The 19,252-nt window shown below is 39.5% G+C and overlaps 3 protein-coding genes across 3 annotated transcripts; all 3 read left to right on the top strand.

The window, feature by feature from the left end:
• Positions 1–9,961: 9,961 nt before the first annotated feature.
• LOC123673334 lies at positions 9,962–11,080 on the top strand. Its single transcript, XM_045607818.1, has one exon. The coding sequence runs from the start codon at positions 9,962–9,964 to the stop codon at positions 11,078–11,080; it is 1,119 nt and encodes a 372-aa protein (XP_045463774.1).
• Positions 11,081–12,018: 938 nt separating this feature from the next.
• LOC123673333 lies at positions 12,019–12,860 on the top strand. The gene is made up of 2 exons (XM_045607817.1): positions 12,019–12,025; positions 12,130–12,860. The coding sequence occupies exons 1-2, from the start codon at positions 12,019–12,021 to the stop codon at positions 12,858–12,860; spliced, it is 738 nt and encodes a 245-aa protein (XP_045463773.1).
• Positions 12,861–13,132: 272 nt separating this feature from the next.
• On the top strand, positions 13,133–14,833 carry LOC123673331. The gene has a single exon (XM_045607816.1). The coding sequence runs from the start codon at positions 13,133–13,135 to the stop codon at positions 14,831–14,833; it is 1,701 nt and encodes a 566-aa protein (XP_045463772.1).
• The last annotated feature ends 4,419 nt before the right edge of the window (positions 14,834–19,252 follow it).

Below are 19,252 nucleotides of genomic sequence, written 5' to 3'. Positions count from 1 at the left end.
TCGCAATTGAATGAAAATTGGCATAGTAAGTTGTTTTGCAGATGCTTCCTGTGCTGATCTCCTTCATACGTCTAACAGTAAACAGAGCTGTTGATAATTTACCGGTCAAAGTTGTTATGTGGCCATTCCAGCTTAGGTTATCCTGAAAAGTTATCCCCAACAGATTCAAAGATCCCGCTTCGTTGTCACCCAATACAAACTTCAGCTTTTGTGTCTTTGCCATGTTCACTTTCAGGCCATTGACGTCAAACCAGTTCTCCGCCGATCGCAAAGACGCTTCCGACTGCTCCCTCAAGACATCACGGTTTGGTGCGAAATTTAAAATGCTGGTATCGTCGGCGTATAGAGAAATAGCACCAGAGGAAACATTCGCTGGTAAGTCGTTAATGTATATCACGAAAAGAAGAGGCCCCAGAATGGAGCCTTGTGGTACACCCATATTAACACTTCTCTCATCTACCATTTTTCCATGAAACAATTTGACTCCTGTCTGTCAGATAGAAATTGAACATTCCAAGAGCCATCCCTCTCACTCCATAGTATTCCAATTTCACCAACAATATCTCTCGTACAACACAATCGAAGGCCTTGCTGAGATCCAAGGCCATCACTTCAGATATTTGTTTTCCATCTAAAGCCTGCGAAATTCCCACCACAAGCTCAATCAGTGCTGTAGTATTAGATCTTTCAGGTCTAAATCCATGTTGTGAATCACTGATTGCCCCCTGTTCGTTCAATACTTCCTCCAATATCTTCGACATGGCCGGTAAAATGGAGATCGGCCGATAATTGTTACAGTCATTTATGTTTTCTTTTTTGTAAATTGGGACTACCCTGGCCACCTTCAATCTTCGAGGAAATACACCCTGAACAATACACATATAAAAAATCTCGCAAAGAGTGGTTAAAACAATGGGAAATACCCTCTTCAATATTTTAACGTTCATCCCATATATATCTGAAGACTGTTTATTTTTGAAATTCAAAAACGATTTTTGTCAACTCCTCCAGTGATACGGGTCTCAAAAACAAGGATTTATATGTTGGTGAACTCACCCTATGAAATTTGAGTAATCGCTTTGCTTCCTCCTCTGAAGATGCACATTGGGCAGAAACTGTTTCACCAACCCCCGCAAAAAAATCATTCATTTCATCAGTGGTCAAAGAACTCTTATTTTCAACATTCTGCCTAGATTTACCGGTATTCCGTCTAATAAGCTCCCAGATGGCCTTCGATTTATTCTCTGCAGCCTCTACAAACCTAGAACTCCTAATCTTTTTGGCGTTCCCATAGCTGTTACGAAGGGCCTGTTTGAGAATAGACAGTAGTTCGTAAGAAGGTTTATCTTTTTTCACTTGATGTATCGTCTGGGCGGCATCAACTGCCCTCTTGAGACCGTCAAAGTCTGATTTGGTACGGGGACGACTAGGACTGTGGCCACTTTGGATGGTAACTTTGGGAAAACACATATCAAAATTGCGCTGAAATTCGTCATGAAAGTTTTCATAGTATTTTTCAGCATCTTCATTTTTCAGATTTTTCCAGACAATGTTATTCAGGCATTCACAGAATTTTTCAACATTCTCATCAGATATTACATGTTTCACTACAACTCTTTCTACCCTTTCAGGTTTCACGTGATCCAGCACAATCTCCTGAGCCATATGGTCAGAGAGATATGGCTCAGTAACTTCAAAACGGTAAGTTGAATCTTCGAAATTGGTGACAATATTATCAATACATGTGCGTGAACTAGATGTAACTCGACTTGGCTCATCAAAAACAACACTGAGACCATATGAACGAAGTAACTCTATTAGTTCCCTTCTATCTTTACTCTCCTTGAGGAAATCTACATTGAAGTCTCCCAAAACACAAACAGGACTATGATCTGTACTCTGTACCTGGTTTAAGCTCTCGTTGAGTATAGAGAAGAAACATTCGAAATTTCCTCTTGGCGGCCTATAAATTCCAATAACGATCAAATTCCTGTCAGTCACCCGAACTCCAGACACTTCTGCATGGCCCTCCTTAGAAAGCAATTTTAGTGACGGTATTTGCTCAAATTGAATTTTTTCTTTTAGGATAATGGCAACTCCACCATATTTACCTGCCTCTCTAGAAAAACTCTCTGCAACAATGTAGTTTGGTAAGTTTATTCGCTGAAGAATATCGTCAGAAGCCCAATGTTCCGTTACACAGCAAACACTGACATTTCTCTCGCTTAGATATACAGAAAACATGTCAATTTTATTATTTATAGACTGTACATTCAAATTTGCGATAATAAATTTTGAAATTTTACCTTGTGTTTTGCTACTTTCATTAATCTGTTCTCCCTTGTGGCCGAAAAAACCGAAAACGCCTGACAGTAGTATCCCTCGGCCAATTTTCGCCCCTATATAATTGTTCAATCATCTCCATATTGGCGCCAACCTTAAATGCTCGACTTTTCGCAGTTTCTTTCTGCGGTAATTTCTCGACAGAAAATCTTTTATTAGGAAATTTATTTTCAAGATGCTTGAGAACTGTATCTTCCGTTGTTTCGAGGCTTGCTCTTCCAACGTAGATCCATGCCATCCTTTTGGCACCCTCAAATGTTGATGTTGATTCGGTACCTTTTATAATGTGTTTCCTATGGGTATTTCCCTCTCCCTGCGACTCGGATGATGTGCGTGCCAGTTCCTCCCTTTGGCGACCAACATCTGCGGGCTTAGATGTCTTACTTGATGAAATATTAACAACATCGACATTCATAGATTTAGAAGTCTTACTTGATGAAATCTTTGGATTATTGACAAGGGTGTTCAAATTTATTGCCTTATCATTTTTATTCACATTCATTATTGAATTCTGAAGTTCAATAATACTCTTTTGATGGATGATTATTTCCTGTAAACTACTCACATGTTGATTCGCAGATTCCAACTTTACTTTTACTACTTCCATCTCACTTTTTAGTTTAACATAATGAATGTTATTTTCGAGGATAGGATGAGGGATTTTCCCGGTTGCATCGAGAGAACCATCTCCTGTCGAATCTACAATATGGTTTTCAACCTTTTCACAAATAGTCACACCATCGGGTAATCCCCTATGAAAAATTATTTCGATTAACTTATTTTTAGTCAATTTATTTAGTTCGCTGTAAAATTCATCCAAAGTTGCCATGGTTGTTTGTATGGTACGTTTATTAATTTATTCAATAAGCCAAGCTTGTGTTGTGTAACTTCGTCCAAGTGTACCTAATAATATGAACTCCAAAAAAATTACACTAGGCAAGTTCAATTGCGAGAAAAAAAAATTAAATTCATAAAATAGTGAAAACATAAAAAAATCGGAATGAGAAATCAAGAAGCAGGTGAGGCAGGGGATGTCGGGAATTAATCTAAAACAAATCCATAAAAACTGGGATATTCTCCACTAAAAACAATTTTAATCTCTCAACTTTTCTTTTAGTACTTACATCTCTCATTGAAGTAGGCAATATATTGATGAATTTTGTTCCTAGATACGAAATGTAATGTTTTGTATGCGTTCTTCTATACAATGGAACTACTAGAGGCATGTTTACCCTAGAGTGAGTAAAAACCTGATGGGTATGATATTCTAAAGATGGCGACTTCAACAATCTCATAAGACAGCGATAAATGTATATCATCCGCACCTCGCGCAAACCGGATTCCTTGTAAAGGGCATCTGTAGGAAATCTTCTTTCTTTTTTCAAAATGATCTTTATGAGGGTTTTTTGGGCAATCTCCAAAATGGTGAGATGAGCTTTGGCAAGACCTCCCCATGCTGTGATACAATAACTAACTATGGACTCTGCCAGTGCAACGTAAACAGTTTGTAGTAATTTTCTATCTAATATAGCTCTTAGTTGGTAGAATTTATAAATTAGTTTTCTTAGCCTTTCAACCAGATACCCAGCGTGTAAACTGATCAAGCATAACTCCTAAATACTTAATTGATGCTGTTTTCTTTATGACTGGGCAGTGGCAGAGTGAGCCCGAGATACACTTGAATTCATGTATCCTAATTGTCTCTTTTTCTGGTTGGTCTTTGATTGTTGAGGAGTGGGTCATAAATTTTGTTTTTTGTATGTTCAAACTCAAAAGATTGCATCTTAGCCAACACGCAATTTTCTTTAAACAATCCTCGGCTTTCTTATAAACAAGATTCCAATCATCCTCGGCGAAAAGCATAACAGTGTCGTCTGCATAAGATATAATCAATGCATCCATATCCAGAATATCGAAAACATCATTGATATAAATCAAAAATAAGATGGGCCCAAGTACCGTTCCTTGTGGAACCCCCATGGTTATAGGAATCGATCCACTATGGTGCTCTCCGATTCGGACTGTTTGATTTCGACCCGTTAGATAGTCCGTGAACAGTCTAAGAGCTACTCCCCTAATACCCATTTGTTCCATTTTTCGTAACAATCTGGCGTGGTTAACCGTATCAAATGCTTTCGCAAGGTCTAAATATACAGACAAACATTTTTTATTTTTATCACAATTTTCCAAGATAGTACCAACCAGATTATTTACTGCATCTCCGGTAGATCGATTTTCCCTGAACCCGAATTGACCCTGCGATAAAATCCCACTTTTCTCCAGATAATTTACTAATCTTTTTTTTACACATTTCTCGAATATCTTTGCGAAATTACCAATGATAGAAATAGGCCTATGGTTAGTTACCAGTCTTCTATCACCACTCTTGAATACTGGTACGGTTACCGATTGCTTAACAGAATCCGGGACACATCCGTTCATGAAACACATATTCACTATGTGGCATAGGGGGGCCAAGAAAAACTGATGAAATTCTTTTATAATTTCAACTGATATACCATCAATACCTGTAGCAGCCTTATTCTTCAATGTTGAAATAATTTCTATCAATTCATTACACTGTACAGGATAAAGAAACAGTGAACCACGAACCCTTGAGTTCCTGAGGGGAATCTCAGACATATTTGTTGTATTTATTTTATTAGCCATAGTTTCGCCAACATTAGCAAAAAATTTATTGAAGTATTCTGCTTTTTCTCCATCACTATTTATATTTTTTCCCCTCTCATCAATAACACGGTATTTATTACTCTCAACCCTCCCGAGCGCCGTATTCGTTACCTCATTTATCTGTTGCCAAATTTTCCTATAATTATTGTCCGCTTGTTTAATTTTGTCCTCATAAAATTTATTTTTTGTAACTTTTATAAGACTGTTCAAAAAATTACGATATTTGGTATACTGTGTCCATGACTCAGCAGTTACCTTCTTCAAATATCTTTCCTTCAACCTATCTCTATGTCTTATGGAATTTATTAGTCCCTGTGTCATCCACGGTTTCAACTTAGTATGAACTTTCTGAAACATTCTTTGAACCTTTGAGCATTCTTCGATACTAGCAGAGATCTTTCGGATAAAAATGTCAAATGCATAATTACAATTATCCGAATTGAAAATATCCGACCAGCCTATTTTCTCAAGAACTTTTTTCAATTCACGTTTATTTAAACTAGTTCTGGTCTTTGCTTTAACAAAATTAGCTTTTACTATTGGATCCCTATTCGAAAATGATAATGACAATGTATAATGATCAGTTAAGTGAGTAGTTATGACATTCGCTGTTATATCAATCTTTTTTATTGCCTCATTAGTAATTTTAACGAAAATGTGATCAATCAGAGAAGAAAAATTCGCAGTTACTCTAGTAGGCCTATCTACATAAGAAAAAAAACCCAGCCCCTGCATTAAATTAACGTATTTGTTGACTCCAATATCAGAAGAATTTAGCAAGTTTATATTTATGTCGCCCATAAAAATATTAATATCAAATTTTCTAAGTGACATCAGGTAATGTTCAAGTTCCATCATATAACCATTCAAATCTAAAGAAGGTGGCCTATAGCATGCAATAAGGCTGTAAGACATTTCATTCAACGAAAATTCTACCTCCAGCAGTCTGGTATTAGTAAATTGGTATATGTTACTCGAATAATCGATCGATTTTCTCACATACACAACAACACCGTCATTTTGATTGAAATGAGACTCATTATATAAAATATCAAAGTTGGGCAAACTGAAGTCAAGAACGTCCTCAATCTGCCACGTTTCCGTGAGAACAATTATATCCAAATCGTTTACATCCGCTGATTCTATGTATAGTAAAAATTCATTGAAGTTCTTTTTCAAACTTCTGATATTCATATGTAAAATGTTACAAAGTTTCCTACCCCTTATATTCAAGATACTCTCACTTAGACTCCCGCATACACCTGCCCCCCTCCTTACATCATCCTCAAAGTAATCAAAAAATTCCATAGTTATCAACAATAATAATCAATAGTAACAACAAAATAATATAATTAGTTATTCAATGAAGAACAATTATAGGTAGTTGCTCCTTGAAACTTTTTAATGCTATTGAAACAAACAAACATCTAGATTAAGTATTAACTACAGAATAAACACAAAAAGAACAATATTCCATACCATTGCACTTAAAAATATGAAACATATCACCCTTGTAACAAAATCGTAATATCAGTAGATGCATTTATACTTATATATTTTCCCTTGAGTTTGGTAAAAACACTACCATTTGAAGTCCAGACGTTCTTGAATCCCAACATTTCCTTTGCTTCCATAAGTAATTTTCTTCTATACATGGTTAGATCTTCTGTAATGAACATCTTCGATCCCTTCAGCTTGTAACTGTTTTTCATAGGTTTTATTTTGATATCATTTTTCGCAAGTCTAATGATTATAGTTTTTGGTTTCGAGTTGACCCCGGATGATATTCCAACTCTGAAACACGATAACATTTCCTCAGCAGTCAAATCAATCTGTAGGTTGGACTTGATCAATTGAATAACACCATTTTTCAAGTCATCAAATTCTTCAGAGACTCCGTGTATACAAATATTATTTCTTCTTCGATCTTGTTGTAAACGATCATTGAATATTTCCATTCATTGACGTAGTTAGAAAAGAAGAGTTCGTGAAAGCGGGTGGAATGATGGACAAAGGTCCGGATATTATCAAGCCTAGCTTTGTTTCCTGAAGTATGGGTAGCCCTTTACCCAATTTGATTTGTCCACAAGAAAGTAGATCAAAGAATATGCCAGCACCTAGGAGCATGTCAATATCAGAAGGCTCGTCAGAAGGTATATGAAATGTTAGGTCGGCAAGACAGATATTGCCTGTAAATTTGAAATGGCTTAGAGGTATTTTCTGTTGAGGTGTAAGGCCGGTGATTTTATCAATTATGAGATAAGGCAATTTGAAAGTGTAATTGTTATATATAGATTGGGTTTGGATTGTGGCTCGGTTGGAAATGTTTATGAGATTTCGACTCAAACCGGAAATCGGTATATTTACAGAGGTAAAGCCTAAATTCAGCTTATCGAATAATTTTTTGGTAATAAAGTTTGATTGGGAGCCACTGTCGAGTAAAGCTCGGCATTTAATTGTTTTTCCGTTTCTGTCTAAAATATTAAGAATTGCAGTGAAGAGAATTGTGTAGGTACAATGACTTACTTGAGATGCCACTGAAAGAGTTTGCAAATTTTCGTAAATATTCTCCGTGTTCAACTTAGACTCTTGATGAGTATGAGACTGATTGCTGGAGGGTTGATTATTGATTCGACTTTTGCTGGTATCATTCGAGTTATCATGAAGTAGAGTGTGATGTTTTTTCCGGCAAAACTGACAGGAATATTTTGATCGGTAGGAATAAATTAAATGTCCAGGTCTTGAACAGTTCGAGCACAACCTAAGACGCTCAATCTCAGCAAATCTTTTTTCTATAGGAATATCTAGAAATTCTTTACATGAATAAATAAAATGAGATTGATTGCATAATGGGCATGGATTATTTTTGGTAAATAAATGAGAGTGTCAAGGAATTTCTCTAGATTTGTTGTTTGATAGATTATTTCGGTCAGATGTATAGGCTTTTGTGTCCAAAGATTCTAAGAGAGAACAGCGTTGAGTGAGAAATGATAGGAAATTTTCAATTTTTGGGGTATTATTGTCATTAATGAAGATTTCCCATTCCTTTCTGGTTGACGAATCTAATTTGGAGCTGAGTAGAAATATCAAGATAGTATGCCATTCATCAACATTCTCACCTAAGCTTTTCAAGGATCTAAAATGTTTTTGAAATTCATCTAAGAATTTTTCCAAGAGTGAGGGTGATTCTCTAGGAATATTCGGTAAATCAAAAATTGCCTTCATGTGCGAATTTATAATAGCTTTCCTATTTTGATAGCGTTCCCGAAGTAAGTCCCAAGCGATTTTATAGTTGGCCTCGGTTGCATTTATTGAAGCAATTATTTTATTTTGATTGATTAAAGCATCAAATGTTTCTTGGAACTGTGTCCACTTGTCATAACTACCGTTAAATTCGATCAATTTAATGTCAGGTAGCTTTACATTTGTCATCGGATGATGTGATACGACACTGGCGGTCGATGTTACGGGCTTAGACAATTTCATTTTCGCTAGAGAAACCAATATTTCGTTTCGAATTCGTCCCGCTCTAAATCATGTACATCTATATCGTCAAGCTCTAGGCACTCAATTTCTGTTTGTATTGAATTATATTCAGATAAAAGCGATATAATAGCATTCAAGCAAGTTTCTAAATCAAATGTTGATTCTTGAGTCAAAGGTTTAGCGGATATTTTCTTCAGATATTTATCGAATCTTGTGATTGAACTTTTTATACTGACTCTGCGAGGAGTAAGCATTCTTTTATTATAGATTTCAGTCATATTATCAAGTAAAAATATTCAGTAAAATCTGAAGAGTGAATTTATTATGTAATAATTTAAATGGCCTAACGAATATGGAAATTTATCAAATTAATGAAACAGTAATACTCTAAACTCGTTATAAATGAAGGATAAATTATGGGTTTATTTGAGAAATGGGTAATATAAAATTGAAAGGACTGACCTTTATTTCCCGTGCTGCTAAACTCCAACAGCGGTGGCGTCTTCATATCGTAAGTGCACTTGAGATGGGACCCTAGCGAAGCGTTGATTTTGTCGTTCACAATATAGGTTTGTTGTTATGAATTGGGGTGTGGTTGGTTTGAAACACAAATTCTAATTTTATGAATAGATGTTTATTGGTGCACAGATCACATACAAGTTGCACCAGCCTGACGCTTATATACACTTTATTACGACACTTGTTCAGTCGTGAACTACGGTCGTATTTCTTCTCGGCCGACCCCGGTAGAATCTGATTTCGTATCGGCTGTGAGAGGGGAATTAGAACAGATTTTAACATCGATCGTACGTGCTAATACAGAAAAGTTTCAAAAGAGACAAATGAATTAATCTTCTGATAACTCATCATAATTGACATTAATTTATTTTCATCTATCTTCTTCATCGTCATCTACTAGTGTAAGTGAACAAAATAATATTGAACAACTATTCGTGAAGTGCCCTGAATTTATCATCAACCAGGTGAAGCCATAGGTACTTAAGGGAGGTAAATTCCCCTGAATTCCCTTCCCTGGAACCTCCCTTTTGGAACCAGATTAGCGGTGATTCGCCTAGGTTTCTTCTGCAGCCCGTTGGGGTAAGTTGCATTTCACAATTTTTCGGTTGTTCAATATTAGTAGCAAAATTCATCTGAAATTGACCGCAAACCCCTTTTTGCGGACAATTATTGGTGCCGAAACCCGGGAAAATATCTTAAAACCCCCTAAATTCAGTCTAATTGTCATTTCCGTTCATCTGATTGAATTCGTGATTTGATTTTCATTCATTTATTGGGTAGTTATTGAAAATTCATAACACGGTTATCTTATCGCGTGTCATCTGTTCATTATCTTCAACGATAAATACATCGTCTGTTCATCTTAGATTTTTCGGAATTAATTTATACCGATATACATAACGGGGTCATTCGACAATTTAAAATGCCGTCAATGGATAAATTGAAGGCCTCTTTAGCAACATCTGTCATTAAGTGCGAGAATGCATTTTCTCCGGTATCTACTCTTCTTAAATTAATAAACGATTTGACCACAGAAGTCGATGTGGCCAACATGTGTCTGGCTGAGTTGGTCAAAGTGGAAAAGACTTTCAGGGAGGCTGATGAGTTAGTTGTCCAACTCAATTCTCAGCTAGAGGAGCCTGGTCAGATCGTATCACCATCAAAATTCGAGGCATTTTTTGAAATTTGCCTACATGTACGTGTCGCCCATAGTTGTCTAACCGCATCTACGTCTGTTAAGGCGCCATCATTGTCATCGGCTGAGCTACCTATTCCGCGGGTTGACCTGCCTTGCTTTCAGGACAAGGTTGAGGAATGGCCCGGATTCATCGCTCTATTCGATGCCTTAGTGCATCAGAACAATTTCCTGGCGCCCGTTCAGAAGTTTCACCTCTTGGCATCTTCCATCTCTGGTGAAACAGCATCTGTCATCTCTGGCTTTCTACTAAATTCGGTGAATTACCCTCTGGCCTATCAAGCCCTTCACTCCCGGTATCAAAACCCTTGTCGGTTGGCGAATCTTTATGTGAATCAGATCTTGGATTCACGGCCCGCATCTGTGTCTTCCTTACCACAGTTGAAGCAATTCGTCACGACGCATCAGAATGCCATTCATGCCATCAAGGCAGTACCCATTTCAGATCTGGCTGACTTCCTCTTGTTTTCTCTAGCTTTGCGCAACCTCGATATACCATCTCGCCACTTGTTTGAGGGGCAGTTATCCTCTGATGACTTTCCCACTCTCGCTCAGTTGCTCGAATTCACCAATCGACAGTTGCGAGTGTTGGAGAGCACTTCTGTCACCTCATCCATTGCGCCGAAGGGATCATTAAAACCTCAATCTCCAGCAGGCTCATCTGTTTCCCCATCGTCTGTGCCTTCATCCTCTGGTGTGTATCCTCGCCGCCCTGCTGTTACTGGTTCGTGCCCTTCATCGTCTTCCGCGTGTGTGTTTTGCTCGGCGAATCATTCTGTTCGCCAGTGTCGTGAGTTCAAGGCCATGAACGTTAATCAGCGACGAGCTTTTGTGACTGAAAGGTGACTATGTAGAAATTGCATGTCGTCTTTCCATGCCACCGCTAAGTGCAGTTCGAGTCAGAGCTGTCACACATGCGGGGGACGACACCATACTATTCTCCATCTGGCATCTGCTGCCGCGGCATTTGCTGCCACTGCATCCCCTTCCGTTTTCTATGCTGGACGGAAATCCCTTTCAACGGAAGAACGTTCTTCTTCGCCCTCTGTTTCATCAGAGCAGCCAACCCGTGCTTTCACCTCTCGGGGCACCTCAATAAGGGCTCGATCAGCACGGAGCCCTGCAGCCCTGAGGCGGCAGGTTCAGTGTAGTCTCGAGCCTCGCCAGCTTCACCACCCCTTCATTCTTCCCACTCCTCTGGAAGTGGTTCCGAATGACTGCACTGGTCATCTCGCGGTAGTCTTACTCCGTCAAACAAACATCTGTCTTCGTCTTTCCGTCTGTTCTCTTCTTATCATCTGTCTTCATCTCCGCGGTCTTCTTTGCGTCAGACCAATAATCCTGACTATCTCATGCCTACCGCTTGGATACGTCTTGATAACCGGCGGAATGTCGTGTTCGGCCGTGCTCTCCTGGATTCCGGCTGCCAACACACCCTCATCACCCGTGAGTGGGCCTCCATCTTCGCACCTTGAGTAACGCGGATCAGTTTCGCATTCGGGGGTACGCATACGTCACTCTCTATCACCAAGGGGATCCTCCCAATCTTATCATCAAAGTTTACGTTATTGACAGCCAAATAGATCCCCTTCCTGTCAAAGCATTCAACGGCCGGTGGCCTGAGTTTCAGAAACTCAGCCTGGCTGATCCATTCTTTTTTCTTCCTCGTGCCATTGGAATGTTGATCGGCTCGGATGTGCTTCCTCATTTAGTTCTTCCTGGCACGTTGTGCCCATAGTCTGAGCTTCCAGGTTCATTATCTACCACCTTAGGTTGGGTACTTTATGGGCCGTATGCTCGCCATCGGAGGAAGGCAAAACACGTGTCATTTTCACCGGCCACTGTTCATGGTCGCATTCGACCTTCTAAACAAAACACTTTTCCTTCATTTTCAGCAGGGTCATCATCTGCTGTGTCTTCTCCATCCCCTTTTCAGCCCAAAGTCCTTCTATCAGAGGCCGCCTGCCATGTTCCTTCGAACAATACTGATTCTTCTGATGCTTCTGCCCGTATCTCATCATCTGATGTGATAAGTTCTCCTGTCGTCACGGACCCTCTGAGCTCCCCGCGTCATTCAGATCAGGAACTTGTCAACATCGTTCGGCGTTTTTGGGAACTAGATAAAGTACCTGACGTGCTTCCTTTGACCCCTGCCGAGAAGGAGTGCGAAGTTCTGTATCGCGCTGAAGTCACTCGTGACTCCACTGGCAGATACACTGTTGGTTTGCCCTTCCCATCTTATCGTCTGGGTACCTCTGTCAATATGGCGACTAGGCAGTTTCTTCGATTAGAACATCGTCTAGAAAATAACCCTGATCTTCGTGTCGCATATCATGAGTTTATGCGAGATTATCTCTCGAGTGGTCACATGGAATTGGTTCCTGAATCATTTGACCATCCTCGATATGAACCTTATTATATTCCTCATCATTCTGTACACCGTCCAGATGATCCTGCTACTAAAATTCGAGTTGTCTTCAACGCCTCTTGCGCATCTGCTAATGGCAAATCCCTCAACGATCTTCTGCTTACCGGACCGAAGCTTCAAGCGGACATTTCCACTCTTCTGCTTCGTTTTCGTCTACATCAATTTGTTTTTACTGCCGATATAAGACAGATGTATTGACAGATCCTGATACGCATTGAGCAAAGAGATTATCAACGCATCGTCTGGCGTTCCTCCAAACGGGAACCCCTCCAATATTATCGTCTGAATACAGTCACCTATGGAGTTTCCTCGGCTCCTTACCTAGCACTTAGAACCCTTCAGACGACGGACTCAGATTTCCTCCGGCAAGGCAAGTCTTGCTGAATGAGATTTATGTCGATGACATCTTGACCGGCTGTTCATCCGAATCTGAAGCTCTTGAATTGCGAAAGCAGGTTGAAGACCTGCTCATGGCGGGTGGTTTTGAGCTGCGCAAATGGGCTACTAATCATCTTCCTCTGCTAGACGGTATCCCATCTGATCATCGTAGGGAATCCTCCTCTATTGACCCCCTTCTTCTGGACCGTGAACCAAGTCTCAAAATTCTGGGACTTGGATGGAATCCTGCATCTGATCACTTCTTTTATTCCGTCCGTTTAAACTCAACGACAGTCACCAAACGGAATGTGCTGAGTCAGATGGCTAGAATCTTCGATCCTTTGGGATGGCTAACTCCAGTCACTTTCTATGCCAAAATCTTCTTTCGTCAGCTCTGTCTACTTCATCTAGAATGGGATCAACCTCTCTCGAATGAGATTCAAAACCGGCAGTTTCAATCCCAGCTTCCCACTTTGACAGAGCTTCACATACCACGATTCATCCCTGCCGTTTCTTCTTCTGCTCATCGCTTCATCGGCTTCTGTGATGCCTCTGAATCCGGCTATGCTGCAGTCGTTGACCTCAGCATTCCTACATCGTCCGGTCGATTCCACGTGTCTCTTCTAGCGGCCAAATCCAAAATTTCTCCTTGTGAGGCAATGTCCCTGCCTCGTCCAGCACTCCGAGGTGCCCATCTTCTCGCAAAAGTCATGCATCATTTGTCTACCCGCGTTTTACAGAATCTCAGTGCTGACTATATTGCATTTTGCGATTCTTCCGTTGCCTTGTCGTGGATTCGTGGTGAGAGTCACAGGTGGAGGACATTTGTTGGCAATCGAGTCGCTGAGATACAGGATTTGATTCCTTCTAATTGCTGGAGGCATGTGATATCTGAAGACAATCCAGCTGATTGCGCCTATCGAGGATTGATGCCCTCAGATATTCATCACCACCCATTGTGGTGGCGTGGTTCTCCTTGGTTGTCTCTCGAACCATCCTCGTGGCCTCTTTCCTCTGTCGATTCATCTCAAAATGAACAGGTGGACGACGAAGCAAAGCCGATCTCCTCCTTAATGTTTGCGGCCATTTCCAATGAACCCACCTTCATAGAACGTTTTTCTTCGTATCTTCGTCTCAAGCGCGTAACTGCCTTTTGTCGACGTTTCATGGTGAATGCTCGTCGTTCATCTTTCCCTCGATCAGGTTTCCTCTCCTCTATTGAGCTTCAAAAAGCTGAAATTTGTTTGATATGTCTAGTTCAGTCTCTGCATTTGGCTGAGGATCTAGCTGAACTTAAAAATCCTTCTTCTCGTCATCGGCTTGTCATGAAACTCCATCTCTTTCGCGACAATCATGAACTTATACGTGTCGGTGGTCGCCTTTCAGCCTCCTTACTACCTTATAAACACAAACATCCTGTTCTCCTACCCAAAAATCATCATCTCACGCATCTGATCATTGATGATGCCCATTATCGTCTACTTCACGCCGGTGCTTTAGCTACGCATTCGTTCATTCGTCGACGGTTCTGGATCTTAAATGGCCGCAACGTAGTTCGTAACCGTCTACGAAAATGTAACCGATGCTTCTCCTGCAAACCTGGTCCTCTCATTCAGCCAATGGGCAATCTTCCGCCTGAGCAGTTATCTTCTGCTATGGCTTTTCTTACCACTAGCGTTGACTACGCTGGTCCATTTTATGTGACGAGTGCGCGACTGCGCAGAGCCGTCAGCACCAAGGCATATCTAGTCGTCTTCATCTGTTTCACAACTAAAAAGGTTCAGCTAGAATAAGCGTCTAAGCTATCCACCCAAGCTTTCATTGCTACTTATCGTCGCTTTGTTGCACGCCGAGGTCATCTTTCTGTTATCTTTTCGGATAACGGGACCAACTTCGTGGGTGCGCATAATTACCTTCGTGACCTTGGCCGCTTATTGGCTGCTCCACAACATCAGCAAAGTCTGTGTGATGCCGCCTCTTCCTCTGGCACTGACTGGCGATTCATACCTCCCTCCAGCCCTCACTTTGGCGGCCTTTGGGAGGCTGCTGTCAAATCTGCTAAGCATCATCTCACTCGCGTTATCGGCGAGCAAAAACTCACGTACGAGGAATTTCTCACCGTCTGTACTCAGGTGGAGGCAATTCTCAACTCTCGTCCTCTGTGTCTCCCTTCGTCTGATCCTTCTGATATTGAAGCTCTCACACCAGGGCATTTTTTGGTTTTTCGCTCCCTCACCGCTCATCCTGATAACGATGTAAGTTCCGTATCAGTAAACCGTCTGTCTCGCTGGCAACTAGTTCAACGATTTCAGCAGGACTTCTGGAAGCGTTGGCGTACCTGCACACCTTGCAGCAACGTCACAGATGGTTGCACCCATCTACTTCTATCCTTCCAGGTACCGTTGTCGTCATTCGAGATGACAATCTTCCTCCTCTAAAGTGGCCTATCGGTCGTATATCATCTGTTTTTCCGGGAGCTGATTCCACAACCCGCGTTGCTGATGTTGCCACTGCGTCTGGGACAATTCGGCGACCAGTCGTTAAATTGTGTCCTCTTCCAACTCAGTAGATTGCTCCTGAATTATTTCGTCTGTTCACTTGTTCAGTTCAGTTATCTTACTGAAGGGACACTTCAGGGCGGGCGGCATGTTCAGTAGTGAACTACGGTCGTATTTCTTCTCGGCCGACCCCGGTAGAATCTGATTTCGTATCGGCTGTCAGCGGAGAATCAGAACAGATTTTAACATCGATCGTACGTGCTAATACAGAAAAGTTTCAAAGGAGACAAATTAATTAATCTTCTGATAACTCATCATAATTGACATTAATTTATTTTCATCTATATTCGTCATCGTCATCTACTAGTGTTAGTGAACAAAATAATATTGAACAACTATTCGTGAAGTACCCTGAATTTATCATTAACCAGGTGAAGCCATAGGTACTTAAGGGAGGTAAATTCCCCTGAATTCCCTTCCCTGGAACCTCTCTTTTGGAACCAGATTAGCGGTGATTCGCCTAGGTATCTTCTGCAGCCCGTTGGGGTAAGTTGCATTTCACAATTTTTCGGTTGTTCAATATAAGTAGCAAAATTCATCTGAAATTGACCGCAAACCCCTTTTTGCGGACAATTAACACTGGCTTTCAATAATAAACGTCTAGCGTTAACGTGACCTTGAGCGCACCAAGCATATATCGAGAGTTTCAGGCCTCATGCCTACGGAGAGTCCTGAAAACCAAATCGATTCGATTCCTCGGGAAAGGAAAGGATCGATGAGATGGTCGATACTTCACTATGAATTCCTGTGACATGTCGGCGAGTAACAACGTATTTAACGAGCCTGTTCAAAACGGTCAACAAAAGTGTTCCGAAAATGTAACCGAAAATTCGGGAAAGGCGTAAAATGTTATATATGTCAAATTATTGTCAAGTTGGAGGAAAACGCTGATGTTGGTGATTTCAAGTATGAACAATGTGATTTGCCGGAATTGGACTTCTTTGATGCCATGGAAGATACCACTAGCTCCGGCAGTTTACACTCAAAAATGTTCGTATACATAATAAAACAGAAAGATTGCTTCATTAACGAACTACGAGATAAAATATTAATATTAAATGATCAAATAGAATTGTTGAATAAGGTTCATTCTTCATTCAAACAATAACACGTGCAATGACTAAAATTTCTGAGGTCAGACCACAACGATTCTACAGTGATGCCAGTTCGACTCAAAAGTCTGGTATTACACCGAGAACAGGTGCGTCAAGTTGGTGATCCACTCCCAGAATTTTGGTATCAAATGGTTTTGGGTATTTTGTGCCCGTTTTGTGCCAATTTTTGCCGTATAAAAAAATTTTTGTGCCCATTCGGTTTTCGAGATATTTCTGGTTTTTACCGTGAGTCACCAACTTGACGCTGTGACTCATACATGGAAATTTTAAAATTTTTTTATTTGGGAATTTTGTGCCAATTTTTGCCGTATAAAAAAAATTTTGTGCCCATTCGGTTCTCGAGATATTTCGAGTTTTTCCTGTGATTCACCAACTTGACGCTGTGACTCATACATGGAAATTTTCAATTTTTTTTATTTGGGTATTTTGTGCCCATTTTGTGCCAATTTTTGCCGTATAAAAAAAATTTTGTGCCCATTCAGTTTTCGTGATATTTTGAGTTTTTCCTGTCAGTCACTTACTTGTCTGGCGGAAATTTTCTTATTTAGATGAATTGTGCTCATTTTGTGGCGTATGGTATGGATTTTGTTCCCCTACAGTTTTCCAAATTTTTGTACTTATTCCAGTGCGATGGATAAATGTAGCACACTTCATCGACGAGCATTGTATTATAAAATTACGCTTCGGATAAATCTGCATTTGCTTAACCTCATATGCAAATGCGTATAAATTTGTGTCTCAAATGATATATTTTGCCTTTCAGTGCATATTTACTAATTTTCGGTTGTATTTGCATATTTTCAAGATAAAATTTATTTTAAAACCAATAGAAACAAGCCAAATAGAACCGTACGTCGAGAATATATTTCACAAATCCCAACCAACTTTTATGAGCTATTGACTACTAACCCCAAACACTCCCTGTTTGGAGAAAATATTTATCCCGATTGCTAATATTACTAACATCTGTTAAGTATTACAAGGGAACACATAATCGATGTTAACTTGGTAAACTTCAAAAACAAAATAGTCGAACAATGGCAGAGCAGATGGAACAAAACTGGAAGTAAATCAAGATAATTCAAACGATGTTCAATATTCTTTAAGACAAAATAAAGACGGTAAAATAAGTCTGACAAACACATGTGCTTTCGATCAATTGATTCAAGGCCTTGCAACAAATGTTTGTGTCAATCAAGATGAATTGAACAAGGGCAGATTTTACAAGTGATTTGTAACAGAAAATGTCATAAAACACATGGTCGAAATGTTAACGGTAATTCTTCAATTTAACATTTCTTGATTTCACGGAATTTATCACTTTTTTCCATGAAACCAATTATATCTTATTCATTTCAGCATTTTCATCGAATTTGATCATATATTCCGAAAGAGCATTAAATTTGCCTTAATATGAAAAGTCATGAGTAGCAAAAGAGTTTTACTGACGAGTGTGGTGAGGTAGTGAATAAAATATTCTGAAGAGAGCGAAATAAGTCGTATCTCTCCAATCGTTTTATGAATGAAAAATTATTAATGAGAATATGTTTTCTTTGTAGTAAAAACTTCTTCATTTAGTAGGCTTTCGAACGGCATATCAAAGTTTTGTGCTAGCTACTTTCCTTCTGCTGTAATATCATGGCTAACGCGATGACAATGAAAAAGACAAAAATCTTAAACTTTCCTTTTTTCTATTTCAGAGCTTCTTTCGATCGGATAGTGAGATATTTCTCAAGGAAATTAGTAATTTCTACCAAACTTAATATTTCATACAATATAAACAGGTATTTTAAAAGATAACCAAATTTGATTATTAAATACAAAAAATATGAACGAAACAGATGAAAACATTAAAATAATTGTTCAAAATGTCCTCTCTTTTGTTCAATACATTTTCCACATCTTTTTCTTGTTAAACCCTCCACTCTTTGAAGTTCACTACATTTTTGATGCATTCGTTCACGTGGAGTTCGAGTGGATTCTTTCAATAAATCTTCTTGAGTCTGAACTCTTTGAAGTGTTCCACACATAAAAATCTAAAGGGTCAGATCGGGGCTCTTGGGTGGCCATCTCACTGGAACGTATCTTCCGATCCAACTCATTCCAAAATATTGGTTTATTAATTCCGCTACATTCCGACTATTATGGGCAGGGCATCCTTCTGAAACCAAACATTTTGTCTGGTAGGCATTTGGTCTAATATGCCTGGTAGGTTCTCTATGGAAATATTTTTTAATTCGTCAGAATTAAGTCGATCTGGAAGAATTACTGGACCAAAAAGTTCGCCCCTCATCAGTCCCAAACATACGTTTAACCTTAATTCATGTTGGAAATGGGTAACAACAGTCGCATGTGGGTTTTCCCTTTTCCATAAATGGGTATTTCGAGTAGCAGGTGGCGGTTGAACTTATTTGATTTAATCATTTTATTCGGTAAAAATAACTAGAAATTAATTCATTTTTTTATGAACCATTGAGTTCAATAGAAATAAGTATTTCCATGTGAATTATTTCAATATCCAATCATAAGCACCTCCGAA

This window comes from Harmonia axyridis, chromosome 2, assembly GCF_914767665.1.
Source record: "Harmonia axyridis chromosome 2, icHarAxyr1.1, whole genome shotgun sequence".
In the NCBI taxonomy this organism is placed as follows: Eukaryota; Metazoa; Arthropoda; class Insecta; order Coleoptera; family Coccinellidae; genus Harmonia; species Harmonia axyridis.
Note: the sequence above shows the minus strand (reverse complement) of the source record. Positions and strands in the feature narration are given on the sequence as shown.

What these genes read in the sequence shown, in the direction of transcription:
- LOC123673334 (XM_045607818.1), top strand. Translation starts at nt 9,962, where the DNA reads ATGCCGTCAATGGATAAATTGAAGGCCTCTTTAGCAACATCTGTCATT.
- LOC123673331 (XM_045607816.1), top strand. Translation starts at nt 13,133, where the DNA reads ATGGCGGGTGGTTTTGAGCTGCGCAAATGGGCTACTAATCATCTTCCT.